Source organism: Bos javanicus, chromosome 11 (assembly GCF_032452875.1).
Source record: "Bos javanicus breed banteng chromosome 11, ARS-OSU_banteng_1.0, whole genome shotgun sequence".
In the NCBI taxonomy this organism is placed as follows: domain Eukaryota; kingdom Metazoa; phylum Chordata; class Mammalia; order Artiodactyla; family Bovidae; genus Bos; species Bos javanicus.
Genome location: NC_083878.1, coordinates 73,086,303 through 73,103,674, shown reverse-complemented (window position 1 = coordinate 73,103,674; position 17,372 = coordinate 73,086,303). Strand labels below are relative to the sequence as shown.

The window sequence follows — 17,372 nt, the reverse complement described above, 5'->3', positions numbered from 1 at the left end:
AATGCCTTCTATCAACGACTTTTTATATACATACATATGTATGAAACTTACATATAGTGATGTGTTTTATAAAGCTTAAAGAGAGACCTATTAACTTCACTTTTTCCTATATTTTGAAAAGAAACCAAATTCTGTCCTTTGCCTCCAGTGTTTGGAAGATCAGCATTCCTTTCAATTAAGCCATCCTTTCTTTTTTATTTTTTTTTAAAGTCATCCTTTCTTTGTAACTATAGGGAAGAAATCATTAGACAAGAAATCACTGAATAGTTCAAATAAAACCATTTTTATCAAATATCTCTGTAACATAAACTGTTGATTAGTTAAAAACCTGGTTGAGATAGTTTTGCTTGTAATTACTTTGAACTTTGGTGATCATTTTTACAGCAAGGGCAGGCTTATTCATTAGGTAGCTTCAGCTAGTTTTTCATGCTTTTCTTGCTTGGATAGTTTAGAGGTGGAGACAGATGACTACAAGAGAAATGAGTGTGACTAATGGGAGGGCTACCTTTCCCATTGGCTGAGCTCTGGGAGGGGGAAAGTGTTCAGATCGTTGGCCAGGACCCATCCCTGGCTTCAAGGACATACCCTCAGCCTCCTTGAAGGAACACCAGCTCTGCCTGTGGGTCACTCAGAGTTTCTGTCTTCCCCACCAAGGAGCTCTCCCTGAAGCCTCTGCAGGCCCCTCTCCCCTCTGCACTCCAGGCCCACCAACAGCAGTTCCTTCAAAACAATGGTTTTTCAGGATGATTAAAATTTTGATAGTGTGAAAAGGAATTTTCAGAGTGAACTGAGTCAAGGGTTGGTGGTGGTGACACCTCCTCCACCTTTCTGGGAAAGCAATAGGAGATGCTGTCCACATCTGAGGCCTCCACCTTCTTCAGCCCATCTAGAAACGTCCACTTGAAGAAATCTGTTTTCCGCCATTGGGTTGGGACAGGTATACGAAGAGGAGTTTTCCTTTTAGAGCTTTGCTGGAAAGCCCTTTGTGCACTCAGCCTCACCACATGCTATGCATGCTGCCCCTAAGAACACTTCATTTTCACCTAGCATCTTTACTTCTTCCTTTGCTGTGTTCTGAGATGTAGGTTTCATTTGTGGCCTAGGAAGGGGTGAAGTGAAGTCACTCAGTCATGTCCAACTCTTTGCAGCCCCATGGACTATAGCCTACTAGCCTCCTCTGTCCATGGGATTTTCCAGGCAAAGGTACTGGAGTGGGTTGCCATTTCCTTCTCCAGGAGATCTTCCCAACCCAGGGGTCAAACCCAGGTCTCCCACATTGCAGGCAGATGCTTTACCATCTGACCCACCAGGGAAGCCTGAAGGGGGTGGAAAGGCCCAATTGCAGAGCGATTATTATTGCCATCTCTCCTTTGATGGATTGTATCCATTTCTATATTTTCACTTGCCTTCATGCCTGGGCAGCAGAAACTTTGCTCCCAGCTGCAGTGACTCCCATGCATACCTATCCTACTTTTCAAATGCCAACTGGAGGCAGATTTTCAGAGAGGGGGAACAAGGGACAATCCAGAGTTACCAAGAGTCCAGGATACAATCAGGAGCCCGGGAACCTGAATCTGTCCTCTGCCTGGGCTGCTTTCTCTGCTGTTGGAGAGCTGGCCCTAAATCCCCAGTATTCTCTTGGATTCTAGCTGTGCCTGTCTCCTTCAAAGGCTGTGGAACATCTACTTCTGACCTGCTCTCAGGGGTCAAAGTAAAACTTGAAGCCAGCAACTCACCAAGGAGATGGTGGATCTGGGGGGTTGGCTGCAGCAGAAGCGTTTGCGTAAAGCCTCTTGGACCTGCAAGAGAGGTGAATGCTGTTATGCCCGGCCTTCCAGTGCAAGTCAGGCATGGGGAGACGAGCAGACTCACCTTCTTGTCCATGAGGCAACCAAACAGTAAGATGAAGACACCCTGAAAAGAGGGATATGGGGATCCGTTAGTCAAGGAGGAAGGAATCAACTGAAATCAACTCATTGCCTTTCTTCTTCCTTCAACCTCTGTCCTTTCGCCTAATTCCCATCCTGAGGCTTCCCATCTCAGTTCTGAGCATTAACATCACTTGATGCATAGGATCCATTTCAGATGCTTTTCTTACTGTTACGAGGAAGATGAATATCAAAAGATTGGGTACTGGCAATTCCCTGACTTCAATAGCAATTTCAGATATTTTACAGATAAGAGAACCAAAGCTCAAAGAAGTCTGTCCAAAGTTACCTAGCAGTCCATGGAGGAACTGGGATACAGACTTAATTAAGCCTTTTAAAATTCCTGTGCCTGTGTTTTTCTGCTCCACCGTGATACCTCCTTGAGAAGGGACTGGCAGTGACCTAGGCTGTCTAACAGGGCAAAGAGCATGCCTGCCACCGTGTCACCCACCTGGGAGGCGTTGAGAACTGTGAAGAGGTAGTGAGGGACTATGGAGACTTCCTCTAGCAGAGTGGCCAGCCCCAGCCCCCAGGTGAGGCCGAAGATAGGTGTAAGAATGAGCAGAGCTTTGATCACCCCCAGGAGGGCTTGGCGCTTCTCCACCTGGGGTCCCTCTGACAGCGAGGGTCTCAGCAGCTTCAGCACAGCCATGGTGAGTACCAGCCCATTCACGCCCATGATGGCCAGCACTGGACCCACGAAGGTGTAGAGCGCTCCTCCCTTCTTGTCCAGCCAGCATGCCCCCTCGCTCAGGTATTGCCCTCGGGGTAAGTAGAGGCCTAGGGTGATACCTGCTAAACCCATCGGGCACAGGTAGCCAAGGAGCACCATCAGGGAGAGTACTCGGAGCTTGGACAGCTGATGGAAGACAAAGAGAAGCTGGTGGGCCAACATCAGGGCCTGAGCCAGCATCCAGAAGAAGGTGGCCAGGTAGAGGAAGTGACAGAGGAAGGCAGCAGCCAGGCAGAGTGGGCTGCGGGGCCCCGCAGGGAGGAGCGGAGCTCCTAGGAAGCAGGCGTTTGCGGCCAGCAGGCAGAGGACCATGTTGAGCAGGGCCGAGTGGCGTAGGTAGGCGACCTTGTTCTGTACCACAAACCTCCACACCAGCCTGTACACGCCCAGGCACAGGAGCAGTGCTAGAATGGAGGCTCCCAAGCCCACCTGACTCAGCAGCTCCAGGGTGGGGTTGTTTGGAACCGTGTGTCCAGACATGAGGATGGAGAAGGCAGTGAGGTGCCGGCAGATACACTGAGTGGTGGGGCTGGCACTGGCTGCCTGCACCTGGCACCCTGCATCAGACCAGCCTCCCTTGCCCTGGAAGAGATCGTGGTCCCAGAAGACACAGTGGGGACTGCCATCTGTGTCCCCAAAGTCCATGATGACCTCTCCCTGCTTGAAGACCTGGCCACCTGCCATGATGGAGATGGCGAGGACCAGACCAGGAGTGGCATAGAGGGAGTCCCCCAGCCCTTGCCCATAGTTTGAGGGCAGAAGGTGGTCCAGTTCCTGCAGCACCAGGCTAGTAATACTGACGTTGGTTCCGTTATGGCGCAGGGGCGCCAATGAGTGCCTGGGAATCCATGCCTTCAGTGGGGGCTGAGTAGGGAAGGAGACTCTGTAGTTAGCTGGAAATGTGGGCTCGAGGAGCTGGCTCTGCAGCTGCACGTTGGGCAAGACGAAGGAGAAAGGCTGGTCCTGTGGGCACAGGCTGTGTCCCAGGGTCTCCACCGCCAGCAGGAGACTGGAGCCCACCGAGGGCGTCTGCCTCTGGGCTAGGGTCCACAGAGAGCTGGAGTTCATGCCAAGGACCTTGTCTGTGGTTTTCAGGACAGCCTGCAACACCCAATAGAGAGATGAGGCCTGGCTGCCAGAGCCCACAGCATTGAGCTGGGGCGCTGGGAACCACAGACCCCAAACCCATCCTTCCAAGTCTAGCTCAGGACCCAAGGATGGGAAGAAAGAGGGAGAGGAAGACAGGCCTGTGAAGAGAGCCTTTCTAAATGGGAAGGGTGGGGGGTTGTTCAGCCAACTGCTGGGGTGCCTTCAATATGTGGCTCCTGAGGAACACCCCACCCTTCTGTATGACAACCCTCCTCCCCCTTCCATCCCTTGGGGCCTCTAATGTCCTAAGGGGGCCCCTCCAGATCTGTAAAGCTAGGAGTGGTGCCCAGTGGTAGAGGGCACACTCTCTGAAGTAGAGGACCACCTGCATGCCTGTAGCCACAAGTGATGCATGTTCCAGACATGAAGGATGTGCCGGGCCATTGTCCCTGATTATTCCTTTGGCTGCAGCTTAGGGTTCACCACCTGGTGCCTATACTGAGAGCTGGTTTAGGTGAGTCCCGCAAAGCCAAGTGCGTTTGAGTATCCTCATGCAGGTACCTTGTGTGTGGGCCTGGGGGGATTCAGATCAAGTCCACATACATGCCTGCACACATATGAACGCCTCTGAACTCCTGTCTCCACACCCCTTCCTGTTTTCCCCAGCCTCCCATGTGTTCCCAGCATCAGGCCTTCACGCTCCATGGCCTTGGTGTAGGCAGGAGAGAGGGACCAGGAGAGCAGACACTTGGACTCTAGAAAGGTCTGCCATCTGACAGCCCATGGCGATGTCAGAGGGACAGAAATGCCTGGGGGAAGAGCTTCCTGCCCATACTACCCAGCTGGCCCCTGCTGTGATTCAGAGATCTCACCTCCAGGGCGCTGCAGTTGAGCTGTGTTCCAGTGTCTGCCACCACCTTGGCCAGGACTGTCATGGTGGCCACCAGGGCCAGTAAGTCAGAGGGGGAGATCACTGCCTCTACCTGCTCCTGCAGCTGAGCCAGGATCTGTGACACCTCTTCCTCAGGCCAGCCCTGGCCTGCCTGTAGCAGCTTGAGACAGATAAGACAGCAGGAGGGGAGTTGGTGAGCCGTCAAGAAGGAAGGGCCACCTCCTTCCCGGCCCAGCACCTCCTTTCTTTCTCCCCACATCCCATCCCAGGGGAGCAGGAAGCAGAGAGGAGAACAAGCCACGTGGGAGGAATTCACACCAAGGTTTGTGGAGCAGATACCTGAGGGCATGAAGGTTTGGGACTACACCAACACTGGGTAGTAGGGTCTCAACACCTACTTCCTGGCTCTGCTAGGGCTCCAGTTCAGAGAAGCTGAATAACCTTCCTGCTGGGCCTCGGGGGGAAAGGACTCTAAAGCTGGGTCCTGATTGAGGAAGGGATAGATCATGGAGGATGGGGCATGTGGACAGCAGGGTCAGAAGCTTTACCTGGGCTCTGAGGAGCAGAGCCAGGAGCCCCGCGTCTGTGCAGTTGCTGTGGATGGGTCCCCAGACCCCATCAGGCCCACAGGGCCTCTTTACCATGCCCGTCCTGTCCCCAGGACACAGGGCCTGTGCCATATGGCCAGCCTTGGTGACGTTCCAGGCAACAATTGAAGAGTCCTCAGGGCAGGTGGTGTCTCCATCTAAAAATGACATCAGGGAGGGCTTAGCAGCGCATTCAAGCCCAAGCCTTTCCTTGAGCAGAAACCCCTGCAGGCTTTTGAGTCTGGTTGTGTTGCCCAGCTCAGGGAGACACCCAGGGGGAGCTCCCAGGGTGGGCAGTGAGAAGATGGCTGGCCGGATCCCAGGCCCCACGTACCCTGAATGATGGTGACAGAGACGGTGACCCTGAGAGGGCTCAGACCCGGGCTCTGCAGCTCACAAATGTATGTGGTGTTGGCTGTAGGGCAGTGCTGAACAGCCAGCATGAAGCACTGGGAGTCCGGCTTGTTGAATACGGAGGCTGAGGGGGACACGAGAAGGGAATGGTCTCCGGACCAGGGACACGCCTAGACCCCTCGGGGTCTTTCTAGCAATTTCAGAAGCAGATGAAACAGTGGAGAAAAGCTGAGTGGTATGTGGGCAGCAGACTACTGCAGGCTGAGCTGAGATTTGGGGCCGGGAGACCCTGGTGGTGTGTCGGGGGTGTCCTACAAGCTCCAGGCCCTGAAGCCGCAGTGGACTTATTTGTAAAATGGGACCATCATTAGAGGAAGCTTGCACAGCAGCATTGGGTGGGTTCCAGGAGATCGTGTGGATGACAGCATGATGTGAAAGTTGTCTACACACATGTGGTTATTGTTGAATAGAACTGGGGTCAAAAAAGTACTGGACTTGGACCTGGAACTCCCAGCTTGAACTGCAGCCTGTTTCCTGGGGGCTGGAGCCCCAGCTGCCTGGAGGCGACTAGCTGCCCTTTCTCCCTGGACCCCCGAGACAGTCAGCCCCTTTCCATACCTTGGCCGCCCTCTCTGGGGCTCCAGGAAGCCGTGTAGCCTAGATGTGCGCTGGGGATGCAGCAGCTCAGCTGGAAGCCGGGGGAGGTGGCACAGGAGATGGAGAGCTGGTCTGGGAGCCCAGTCACATCTGTTGCCTGCAGGGGCACCCTCACCACCTGGTGCAGCTCCCACCTGAATCCCTGGGCCTCGAAGCGGCATATGTACTCACCTGCAGACACATGCCTGCTGCACCTCCCAGCTGCTCAGCCCCGACATGTACTGCAGGGTCCCTCCTGCCTCCCCAGCCACTCCCTAGGTCTGCCCTCCCCATCCAGCCTGAGCTAAACCCCAGCAGGAAAGATCCCCGTGCCCTCAAGGACTGCTAGGAGGAAAAGGAGATCCTGACGCTTTGTCACGAGCCTGTTGCCGTGCATCCTAAGATGAACCTCCCTGTCTCCAGGAGATGCTCTTCCCGCACCACCCACTGCCATCTTGGCATCATGAAGAAAAGCCCACATCTGTCCTCAGTTGAAATTGAGACCATGCTTTTCGCGTTTTCTCATCAAAATTCTTCACATCCATGGGCCTCTTAGCCTTCATTTCCCCAGAATGAATAAATGGACATAAGGAAAATGAAGAGGAGGAAAGACAAGAAGGAAGAAGAGAGGGAGGAGGAGATGGAGGGGAGCAGAGGAAGAGGAGGGAAGAAAGAAGGGGAGGAGCGAGAAGGCAGAAGAGGAGGAGGGAGCGACAGGCGGGCTACCTGCCCATCTATGGGAGATGTTGACGATGCTGAGGACAGTCTGGCCCCGGCTGGAGGTCAAGGACACACAGGTCCCTGCCTGCAGGAGGACGGGGCTGGGGCTTCCTGTGGGCCACAGGAACCAGTTCAGGTCAGTGGTCTCCTGGTTCATGAGGAGGGTCAGGTTCAGCATGTTGCCAGGCATTTGCAGCCAGGAGTCAAGGTTCAGGGTTGCGGGGACTGCAGGAGGCAGGAGACAGGACCCCCAGAACAGAAACTTGTGGCCCTGGAGCCTCGCCCTCCTCCCCCATTTTCTGAAGCCCATCTCTCCTCACTCCTTCCCCACCCAACACTAATTGTCCTGTTTTGTCCCTGGAGGAGTGTGGCTGCTGCAGTCCAGCCTGGAAGACCCTATATGTCAGTAGGAACCACACAGGGAAGCTTTCTGACCTAAGACTTCCCCCTCCACCAGAAAGGAAACTTTCCTTGTCCACCTGTCTCCAGAGCCCTATTGTTGGTTAGTCTCACTATTCCTGTCCCAAGCGCGGGGCCTGTGATCTGCTGTGATACCTGGCATTTTCTCTCACCCAGAGGAGCCGCTGGGCTTGGACCAGCTGGCAGAGATACAGCCCTCAGAGAGGAAAAAACACAGAGAGGGTTTTGTTCACTCGGGGCTATTGGTTTCCAAGTTCCCAGCCCTCCTCACCAGGTGGCAGCAGCTCGCAGTACCCGGCTTCAGTAGGGCTCAGAACAAGACAGCCGCATGGCCGGTGCTTGATGGTGGTTTGACAGGGCTGGCGATGGCTGCAGATGCTGGCGTTCCACTGGTACCCAGAGAGGCAAGCACAGTAGCTGTGCCCGTCGTGGGTGACATTGCACTCTGTGACAGAAGGAAGGGAAATGAGAAGTGAGCAGGGTGTCCAGGAAAGGCTGATGCCTGCTGTCTGCGAGGCCCTAGGGCTAGCTTTCTGGAACAATCCCAAAGTCACTGCCTTCCCAGCCAGGGTTCAAAGCAGCAGAGCGTGCTGGGCAAAGGCATCCGAGGTGGGAGTGGAGAAACCCCGGCTCAGCATCATCTGCCCCTTGGGCCTCTGCCAAAGTTTAGAAGATGGGGACATGGAGCAGGAAGGGAAGGTCTGTCCGATGCGGGGTGGGGAAGAAGCTGGGCACGCAGACCCTCCAAGAAATAGGGAGGAGCTCCCCACAGTATCTCAGACCAGGACACTGTGGGAGGGCTGGGCAGCTCTCGCACCCTGAGCTCCCCCTCCCACCTGAGCAGTTAAGAGCCATTGAAAGGCTGGGGGGTCAGGAGAGGTTCTTCCCCACCTGTTGTGAAGTTGAGGCCAGTGAGAGTCACTGGGGCCGAGGAAGCCGAGGCAGCCGGGACAGTCAGGGGCTGGGAGAGTGCCACCGGCCAGGGCTCATCAGAGAAGTCCAGCTGTATGTAGATGGAGACCAGGACCAGTTCTGCAGGAGAGGGGAGAGCTGGAGGGAAAGGAGCGGCTGCTGTGGACCGGACACTAGCTGTCCCCTCCAGGAACCCGAAGACGTCCCACCTTCCTCCTCCCACAGCCCATGCAGACAAGTCCACACAGACAGGACCCAGGAAGGTGGTCTCTGCTCACCCATCACACCTGCCACTTCATGTTGCCCTTCCAACAACCCCCCTTGCACAGGTGAGACTCTCCAGGAGCAAAAGGTTTTGTCAAGACCTCACAGCTAGAGAGCTGCCTTCACACCTGTGACTGGTGCCAGACCCGGTCTCTCTGACCTGCACTGCCCTCCCCCTCGGCGGTGCCTCTCCCAGACCTTTCTGCCTCGTTTCCTGCTCCCCACCCTCCCATTCGTCCACTCACCACCTGCTCCACTTTCGGGGTCCAGCTGTGGCCCTGATCCCCCTCGAGCCTGATTCTGTCCCTGGAACAGAGCACAGGGAGACTCTGGGGAGAGCTGAACCCTGCCTTTGTCCAGGGACACCTTCTTCTCTAAGCCGCTGCGGGGGCAGCCTGGGTAATCTGCTGTGACTTGGTCTCTCGGAAGCTCCTCTTGTTGACTGGAAGCAAGCGGGCAGAACAGGAGGGGAAAGCCAGCTTCTGGTAGAAGGTGCCTGACTGCAGCCCCAGGGATTCCTCCCAGGCTGGCAAGGCCCACCCGAACCCAGGAACCAGACACACCCTTGAGAGTCAACAAGCTTTGCTTAATTGCTTCCTGAATGCACCCATCCCTGGGTCTGTGAGTGTGTGTGTGTGCGTGCTAAGTCCCTCCACGACTTTTTGCGACCACATGGACTGTAGCCCTCCAGGCCCCTCTGTCCATGGGGATTCTCCAGGCAAGAATACTGGAGTGGGTTGCTGTGCCCTCCTCCAGAGGATCTTCCCAACTCAGGGATCGAACCCATGTCTCTTATGTCTCCTGCTTTGGCAAGAGAATTCTTTACCACTAGTGCCACCTGGGAAGCCCATCCCTGGGCCTCTAGGCTGATTGAAATGACTGGGTCTGGAGCTCCAGTGAGGAGGGCTGGGTGGAGCTGCCTGGCACCCAGAAAGAAAGTGAAAGTCGCTCAGTCGTGTCTGACTTTGCAGCCCCAAGGACTATACAGTCCAAGGAATTCTTCAAGCCAAAAAGTGGGTAGCCTTCCCCTTCTCCAGGGGATCTTCCCAATCCAGGGATTGAACCCAGGTGTCCCGCATTGCGGGTGGATTCTTTATCAGCTGAGCCACCAGGGAAGCCCAAGAATATTGGAGTGGAGTGGGTAGCCTACTCCTTCTCCAGAGGATCTTCCATACCCAGGAATCGAACTGGGGTCTCCTGCATTGCAGGCTGATTCTTTACCAACTGACCTATCAGGGAAGCTTGGGGATTATTCCCTCCATAGCAATTGCCATGAGGGTGAGCAGAAGCAATACCTAGGTCTCTGGTGTGTGTAAATATTTCCTCACCCACACCTCCCTCTCTCAAAATTGCATGTGTGTGAGGAGGTCAGTCTAAAAACAGATATGCACTAGATGAGTATGTGGCTAGAGATAGATACCCACCTGGGAGAACACACAAATCATAAAGTGCCAGACTAGACACTGCTGACTTGCCTCAGATTCTCTCCTCCTCTATGCCAATGGTTCCCAAATTTGGCAAGTTTTAATTTTCATTTTTAAGTGGCAAGCTTGACTAGAAGAGCCTTTACCTAAAGTGCAGCAGGCATCACTGGTGTTCATAGGAATTCAAATAAAGAAACAAAAGCTATCCTCACACTCTGAAAAATTAGGCTGAACTCTCATAAAAAACCATCCTCTTAAAAAAAAATATGTTACAGGGGCTTCCCTGGTGGTCCAGTAGTTAAGACTCTGTGCTCCCAGTTCTGGGAACCTGGGTTCAATCCTTGGTCGGGGAACTGGATCCCACATGCTGCAACTAAGACCCGGCTCAGGCAAATAAATATTTAAAAAAAAAAAAAAAAAGCATGACTTCCTCACCCTGCAGCCCTCTCCCATCCACCCATCCATTCATCCTACACCGTGCTGCCTGTCACACCCAGAGGCCCCTACTGTCATCTCTGCAGACCTTCTCGTGGTCCTCACCCAGGCTTACTCACAGGCTGGAATGCTCGGACAGCTGGTGGCTCCACCAGAGGGAGAGTCATGGCCAGGAGCAGCACAGGGGCAGCTGAGCAGACCATGGCTCACTGAAGCTGTCCTCAAGAGCCCACCTGCTGCCGCATGATGCAAATGTCCTCCGAGGAGAGCTGGCAGGGCTGTGCACAGATGGAATGTGAGAGAAGAGAGGAAGGGAGCCAGGCTGAGTTTACAGAGGAAGTGTTACAGCCCATGCTACAGTCAAATGGGCAGCCAGGTCACTGTGGGGCCCCCTGGAGCTCATAGGCTCCAGTGAGAGTGGTCTGCCCAGGTTCCCTGCTGGAGTCTGGGCCCAGGACTCAGTGAGCAGGAGAGGAACTGGGGGCTCTAGGTCACAATACCAGCCATGTGTCCATCAGCCAGGTTCCATCACATCTCCAAGGGTCTGGAAAATCTGGATTTTTCTGAAGCTCCCATGAAGCTGGGTCATTGATCAAAAAGGCAAGATTAGAAAAGACAAACATCAGAGCTGATGGCTATGCTGAAATAATTTCTAGATAGACTGGACTCTTAAATGTAACAAAGAATCTGGGAAAATACCTGGAGAAATTATCAAGGAGTTTCATAAAATAATTTCATGGTGAGGAAGGCTTTTCTAAGTATGACACAAAACCCAGAAGCCAGAGAGGAAATAATAAATTAGAAAGTATACAAAGTTTTAAATTTGGGGTGAAAAGACTGTTGGGATAAAAAGGCAAAAGACAACATATTTGTAAGGCTATGATTGTAAGGCTAATCTTTTTAAAATGTTATCTATTTACTTATTTATTTTCGGCTGTACTAGGTCTTCACTGCTGCGAGCAGGCTTTCGAGTAGCTGCAGCAATAGGGACTACTCTTCATTGCGTGCACTGGCTTAGTTGCCCCCTCCCCCACGGCACACGGAATCTTTTCAGACCAGGGATCAAACCCATGTCCCCTGTGTTGGCAGGAGGATTCTTAACCACTGGACCACTAGCGAAGATTAAGAGCTAATCTTAACACAAAAATTTTTTATCTTACACATCAGTAAGAAAATGGGCAAAAAAAATCAAAGAAATATCAATAGTTTGATGAACATATAAAAACACCCAACTTAAGATATAAGACATGCAAATTGAAATAGAATATTCTTTTTCACCCACTAATTATCAAAAGGTGAGATACTGGTTATCTTAAGGGTTAAGAAAAGTGTACTTGTACAAAAATATGTGTATAAGGATGGAGATCAAACTAGTCAACCCTAAAGGAAATTAATCCTGAATATTCATTGGAAGGACTGATGCTGAAGCTGAAGCTCCAATATTTTGGACACCTGATACAAAGAGCTGACTCATTAGAAAAGACCCTGATGGTGGGAAAGATTGAGGGCAGGAGGAGAAGGGGACGACAGAGGATGAGATGGTTGGATGGCATCACCGACTCAATGGACATGAGTTTGAGCAAGCTCCAGGAGTTGATGATGGACAGGGAGGCCTGGCGTGCTGCAGTCCATGGGGTCGGAAAGAGTCGGACACGACTTAGCAGCTGAACAACAACAGGGATGTTCAAGGCAGAGCTTGTGATAGCAAATGAGTTAAACAACCCAAATGCCCCAAAAGGATAGGTTAGGTAAGTTATGGCATTTCCAAATAGAACATTGTTATGGGGAAAAAAGTAAAGTAGCTATTTGGAGTGAACCATGATATATATGGTGAAATTTAAACTGTATGTTATGCTTTCCTTTAGGTAAAAAAAGGAATCCATATTAGATACTTGTGCATTTTATACTTGGAATATTTCTGGAAGAATACATTAGAAAGTTAGCAATAATTGTTGCCTCTTGAAAATGAGATTAGGAGTCTGAATTGTTCTCTGTGCTGTTTGATATACATATTTTGTAACTTTAGGCATATTCTTTTTTAATTACAGAAAAAGGAAGAGCTGAGACTTCCCAGTGGTTAAGACTCTATGCTTCCAATGCTGGGGGTGCAGGTTTGATATCTGGTGGGGGAACTAAGTGGCCAAAAAAAGTATGGCCAAAAAAAGAAAAGAAAGAACTGACTTACACACACACACACACACACACAGCACCTAGCCTCGATACATTTCTACTTTCTCCACCACCCCATGTTAGAATCATTGCTGAAAAAACAGCAAACACATAGAGCAAAATACATTCATGAGAGCAAAGACTTCGTAAATAGTTGATTTCAGAAAACATGATAATGAAGAAGAATCAGATTTGAGAACCAGAGAGACAAGACACAGGTACTTGCGGTGGGACACTGTTAGCATGTTGGCAAGTGTCTACTGTAGCTGCAGGTGGTCTTAGATGGACACCAACACCATCAACTATTGCTGGCAAGGGGGGTCAGTCAGAGAACTAAGTGGACCTGGACAGTGCTCACCAGGGGCTCTGGAGGACAGGAATGACAGGAGAGAGAGGTGGACTTGAGACACGTGGAGGTGAGCTGCTTCCATGCTGGGTGGACACTGAGCAGCAGAAGTTTCCAGTTAGGAGAGGCAAGGACAGACCACTTGGAGAGAAGATGCTCTGTCTAGAAGCGGAAACACCAAAGGAACAAGTGACTCAGAGGACATTAGGAAGTCAGTGGAGGGGACTTTCCTGATGGTCTAGTGCCTAAGACTCCAGGCACCCAATGCAGGGGCCCGGGTTCCATCACTCGTCAGGGAATTACGATCCCACAAGCTACAACTAAGCCCGAGAACTGTAACTAAAGAAGCCTGTGTGCCGCAAAAAGACCCAGAATTGCCAAAGTAAATGATAACATTAGTAACGATTTTTTAAAAAGAAAGTCAGTAGAGGTGGAGCTGGAGAGACCCCTAAAGATTCAACCCCCAAAACAGAATTTTTCCTAATTGGTACTCAATTCATCTTAATCCCTTTGAGTTCATGATGAGAAATGAGTATAACAAGGGGAATAACATATTCCTGGGCCCATGAAAGTTGAGGTGTCCAAAGTGTATAAAACTACGAATAGAACTAAAGAAGTGAGAATATTGCCATAATTATGGGTCTATGAATGTGTTCTGTACAAATGGTATAACTCCCATTTAATGAAACAAGCTATATTTTCAATGTCATAAGAGTACATAAAATGTAAAAGAACTCTGTTGTTAATTCATTCATTCATATATCCATTAAATGAATACTTATTAAGCACTGGTGTCCGATGCTATGCTAGGTCCTAGACATTCAGTGGTATTGTGGACTAAATGCATCTTGGAGCATTTACCAAAACAAGGGTTGGGCACAAAGACTGTGACAGTTATTATGGAATACGGTATTTTTTTTTTTTTTGGTTGCTACCAAGGCTTGGCCAGTATCAGGGCATGTCAGAGGACGGTGTGCAGAGAGGAGGGGAAAATGCACAGCTGTTTACCCAGTTGGAAACCTTGGTGCAGTACAGTTTCAGTAATAGCTAATTAGCTAATTCTTGACTGAGACAGAAAGGTCCAATACAGAAAGAACATGTTTAAAATTGCTTGATGCCATATAATGTATGATCTATGAAATATATGACAATAAAAAGTATTTTAACAAAAGGCAGGTGCTGTATATATCTTCATAAAAACTAAGGATATTTCTCACATCAAAAAAATTTAAGGGGTATGTGTGTGTGAATAAACATTTGGGGAGGACTAGGACATTGGAATGAAACAGAATTTTTTCTTTCAAAGGCAAAAAAATTTCAAATCCTCTAAGGCAGGAGCCTATGGATTAAAAAAAAATTATTTTTTTATTTATTATTTTTGGCTTCTCTGGGTCTTTGCTGTGGTGCATGGGCTCTTGTCGCTGCACATGGGCTTTCTCTAGTTGCAGTGAGCAGGCTTCTTATTGAGGCGGCTTCTCTTGTTGCAGAGCATGGGCTCTATCTAGAGCATGTGGACTCAGCAGTTGTGGCTCACAGGCTTAGTTGCCTGGCAACATGTGGGGTCTTAGTTCCCAGACCAGGGGTCGAACCTGCTCCTGCATTGGCAGGTGGATTCTTAACCACTGGACCACCAGGGAAATACTGGAGCCTGTTGATTTTAATGTACAATTCAGGCTATCAAAATGTTAATAAGTTTAAGTATCTATTAAGCACACACCCTATCTATTTAGACTCATCTATGAAAATCATTTTATAACATGGAGATATAGATGACCTCCCTAAGCATGAAATGAAATCCTAAAACCACATAGGACAGGATGACCAATTTGAATATGAAAAATATGAGATGGTTTATACAAATTACAGAAGGCTACAAGATGGTAATATTACTCCATGAAGAAGAACAATTTTCTCTGAGGGAACAACTACATGCTAAGCTTTGCAAAGAGGTAATGAATGGAAAAGCAGACATAAGAGTCAGATAGCTGGAAATCAAAATTAGCTTCATTACTGGAAAAGCTGAATGAGAGAGAGATGGTGGTTTGGATGTGAGCCAGAAGCACTTCCCAGACATCCTCCTTGAACTGAATCTACTTACCCCTTATGCTACTTACACTGGCATAGCTGGGCATCTCCAGGTCTCCCTTGTGAAGATGGGGGAGCTGAGAGTGGGTCTGGAGGACTGGCCACTTCAGAAGAGGGAGGTCTCATAGCTTATTCTCCACTTCTTAGCCGTCAGATAGGTCACTGTTCACTTGGGGAAATGGGAGAGGAAAGAGAGACTATATCCTTATGGGGAATGAAGTTCCCTCCGTTTTGTGGAAATGAAAGAAGAAAGGAATAGCATTCTGCACCAATACCACGCAGTACTTACTGATTATAACAAGATTGATTTCAATATTTTAGTCAGAGAAAACTGAAAAACTACATTTAACGAATGTCAACATATACACATAAGAGGATTTTGTAAAGTCAACAAACCTAGAGAATATTTTTGAATACTTTGTTAGAAGCCCTAGAGAAATGTGTGCCAAGAACAAAAATTAGCAGGTACTTTGAGCAAAAACCTATTGTTTCTGCTTTATTCTACATATTTTCTGAACCAATTGGTAGAAAGTGTCTTCCACCCTTATTCACAGGTTTGCTACAGAAGCGGTCATTTTATACAAGGTCATGCTGCCCCCCCCCCCCGCCAACAGTAGAGTCCGTGTTACACATCTAATGCCAACAACTTCTCTCTTCCAGTGTAACTCGATGTGGGACCTTAGGGAGAGCCTGAGGTTCCAACCTGCATTGGAAGTGGGAGTCTTAACCACTGGACTACCAGGGAAGGTCCCCTCAAGACATTTTTATAATAGTGGCTTTTTAAAAATAATTCCAACATCTATGTCATCACTGATGTCTATTGATTGCCTTTTCCCATGCGAATTGAGATTTCCTGGCTCTTCATATGCCATGTGAGTTTGGATTGTAGCCTCGACATTTGAATATTCTAAGACTCTGGATCTTATTTAAATCCTATGGAAAATACTGATATTTTTATTTTAGCAAGCAACTGCCCTAGTTTGGTTCAGGTCACAAGTTCTGACCCATCTACTGTGAATTGTATTTTCAACATTGGTTCCCTTTTCAAAGTCTTTGTGATACTATTCAGATCTACTGCATATATGTGCCACCCAGCAACCCATCTGGGACCTGGGTGAAGGTCTATGTCTTAGCGCAATTCTCAAAGTCTGTGGTATGCTCTTTAGCGTCAAGTATATGTATGTACAGGTGGGAGAAACTCCCAGGACTTCATAATACTCTAGGAGTCATCTTCCTGAGTTTCTTTTTTCTCAAGTTACTCCAGTTCCCTTGAAATAATACTCTTGTCAAAGTAGCATGAACATAGCACACTTATATCTACCGTTATTACATGTGTTTTTAAATACTTCTTTAAATGAATTAGAGAATGGCAACCACATCCATTCCTTCAAAACACTGTTCTCTTTATAGCCTGAGCTTAGCACATATAAACATTATTATTAGTTTTAAAAAGCACTTTAAATGCATTACAGAAAAGTTTAAGAATATTCTCAAGTATTCTTTAAAATATTCAAGTATTCTGAGAAAAACTTCTTAGAACATTCAAGTTTTCTTAGAACACTCAAGTTATTCCCTTTTATTAAGAAAATATTCTTTACACTGTAAAGTTTACAGGATAAAATCCCTCTTCCTCAAGTCTAATTGGTTTAATGAGATAGGTGGAGGCCATTTCATGGGTCACAATCGCCAACGGGAAGTGAAATGACCATACAATACACAAGTCTAATAAAAGTGAGACTGGGTACCACTCCCTCTCCTCATATCTTGGGTAGAATTAGTTTGGGCCTTTATCTCAAAGCTCAAGAATAAATCCTACCAAATAGGAGATGGTGTTCAATTAAGAGCCTACTGTGTTTGAACAACACAATATCTGCATTACAAATATGATAGAGAATTCCCCGGCAGTAGAATGGTTAGGACTCTGCACTTCCACCTCCGTGGGCCCAGATTTGATGTATGTATACATATATATGTATATATATGAAAGTAAACAAATGAACATAAGAAAATTAAAGTGGTTTTGACTTTGGATTATCAGAGCAATGTCAGCTTGTTGAAAAAAACCTAAAACAATTGAGAAATGTGTAATTTAGAAACTGAAAGTACTTATGACTCTCTTTCTGGTCATAAAATAAACCACAATATATATCTTGCTTTTGATTTGTTTACTGGAAAAGTGTTAGTTTTACTGGAAAAAAAAATTCCATTAATTTTTTTAAATGAAAAGACCTCAACTTTTCATATTGCTCTTTCACACACATACACAAAAAAATATGCAAAGAAGTTGTTTTTTACTTGAATGTGATTGTATTTTTTTTCTTGAGAGTCTGTGAATTCAAACAAAATTTTAGACCGGAAGTTTATTAAAGAGTGGTCTA

The 17,372-nt window shown here is 48.6% G+C and overlaps 1 protein-coding gene across 4 annotated transcripts; it reads right to left on the bottom strand.

The window, feature by feature from the left end:
- Positions 1-263: 263 nt before the first annotated feature.
- On the bottom strand, positions 264-16,392 carry ADGRF3 (adhesion G protein-coupled receptor F3). 4 transcript variants are annotated; one of them, XM_061433076.1, is made up of 16 exons: positions 15,024-16,392; positions 12,922-13,071; positions 10,895-10,974; positions 10,514-10,672; positions 8,781-8,841; positions 8,251-8,391; positions 7,631-7,804; positions 6,946-7,164; positions 6,202-6,411; positions 5,564-5,707; positions 5,191-5,387; positions 4,623-4,802; positions 2,380-3,762; positions 1,873-1,914; positions 1,737-1,799; positions 264-1,099 (listed from the first exon to the last, which is right to left on the bottom strand). In XM_061433076.1, exons 4-16 carry the CDS (start codon positions 10,595-10,597, stop codon positions 1,040-1,042), a joined length of 2,958 nt encoding a protein of 985 aa, XP_061289060.1. In that variant the 5' UTR covers positions 10,598-10,672; positions 10,895-10,974; positions 12,922-13,071; positions 15,024-16,392; the 3' UTR covers positions 264-1,039. The 4 variants fall into 4 exon arrangements, with proteins under 4 accessions (XP_061289060.1, XP_061289056.1, XP_061289059.1 ...); XM_061433072.1 differs by lacking the exons at positions 5,564-5,707; positions 6,202-6,411; positions 6,946-7,164 and having other exon boundaries at positions 8,251-8,409; XM_061433075.1 differs by lacking the exons at positions 5,564-5,707; positions 6,202-6,411; positions 6,946-7,164.
- Between the last annotated feature and the right edge of the window lie 980 nt (positions 16,393-17,372).

Coding starts and splice junctions, on each gene's coding strand:
- ADGRF3 (XM_061433076.1), bottom strand. CDS start 10,597: ATGGTCTGCTCAGCTGCCCCTGTGCTGCTCCTGGCCATGACTCTCCCT. Junction 7,165..7,630: donor CTGCGAGCTGCTGCCACCTG/GTGAGGAGGGCT, acceptor TGCCTCCTGCAG/TCCCCGCAACCCTGAACCTT. Junction 1,100..1,736: donor CCAGATCCACCATCTCCTTG/GTGAGTTGCTGG, acceptor ACCCCTTCCTAG/GCCACAAATGAAACCTACAT.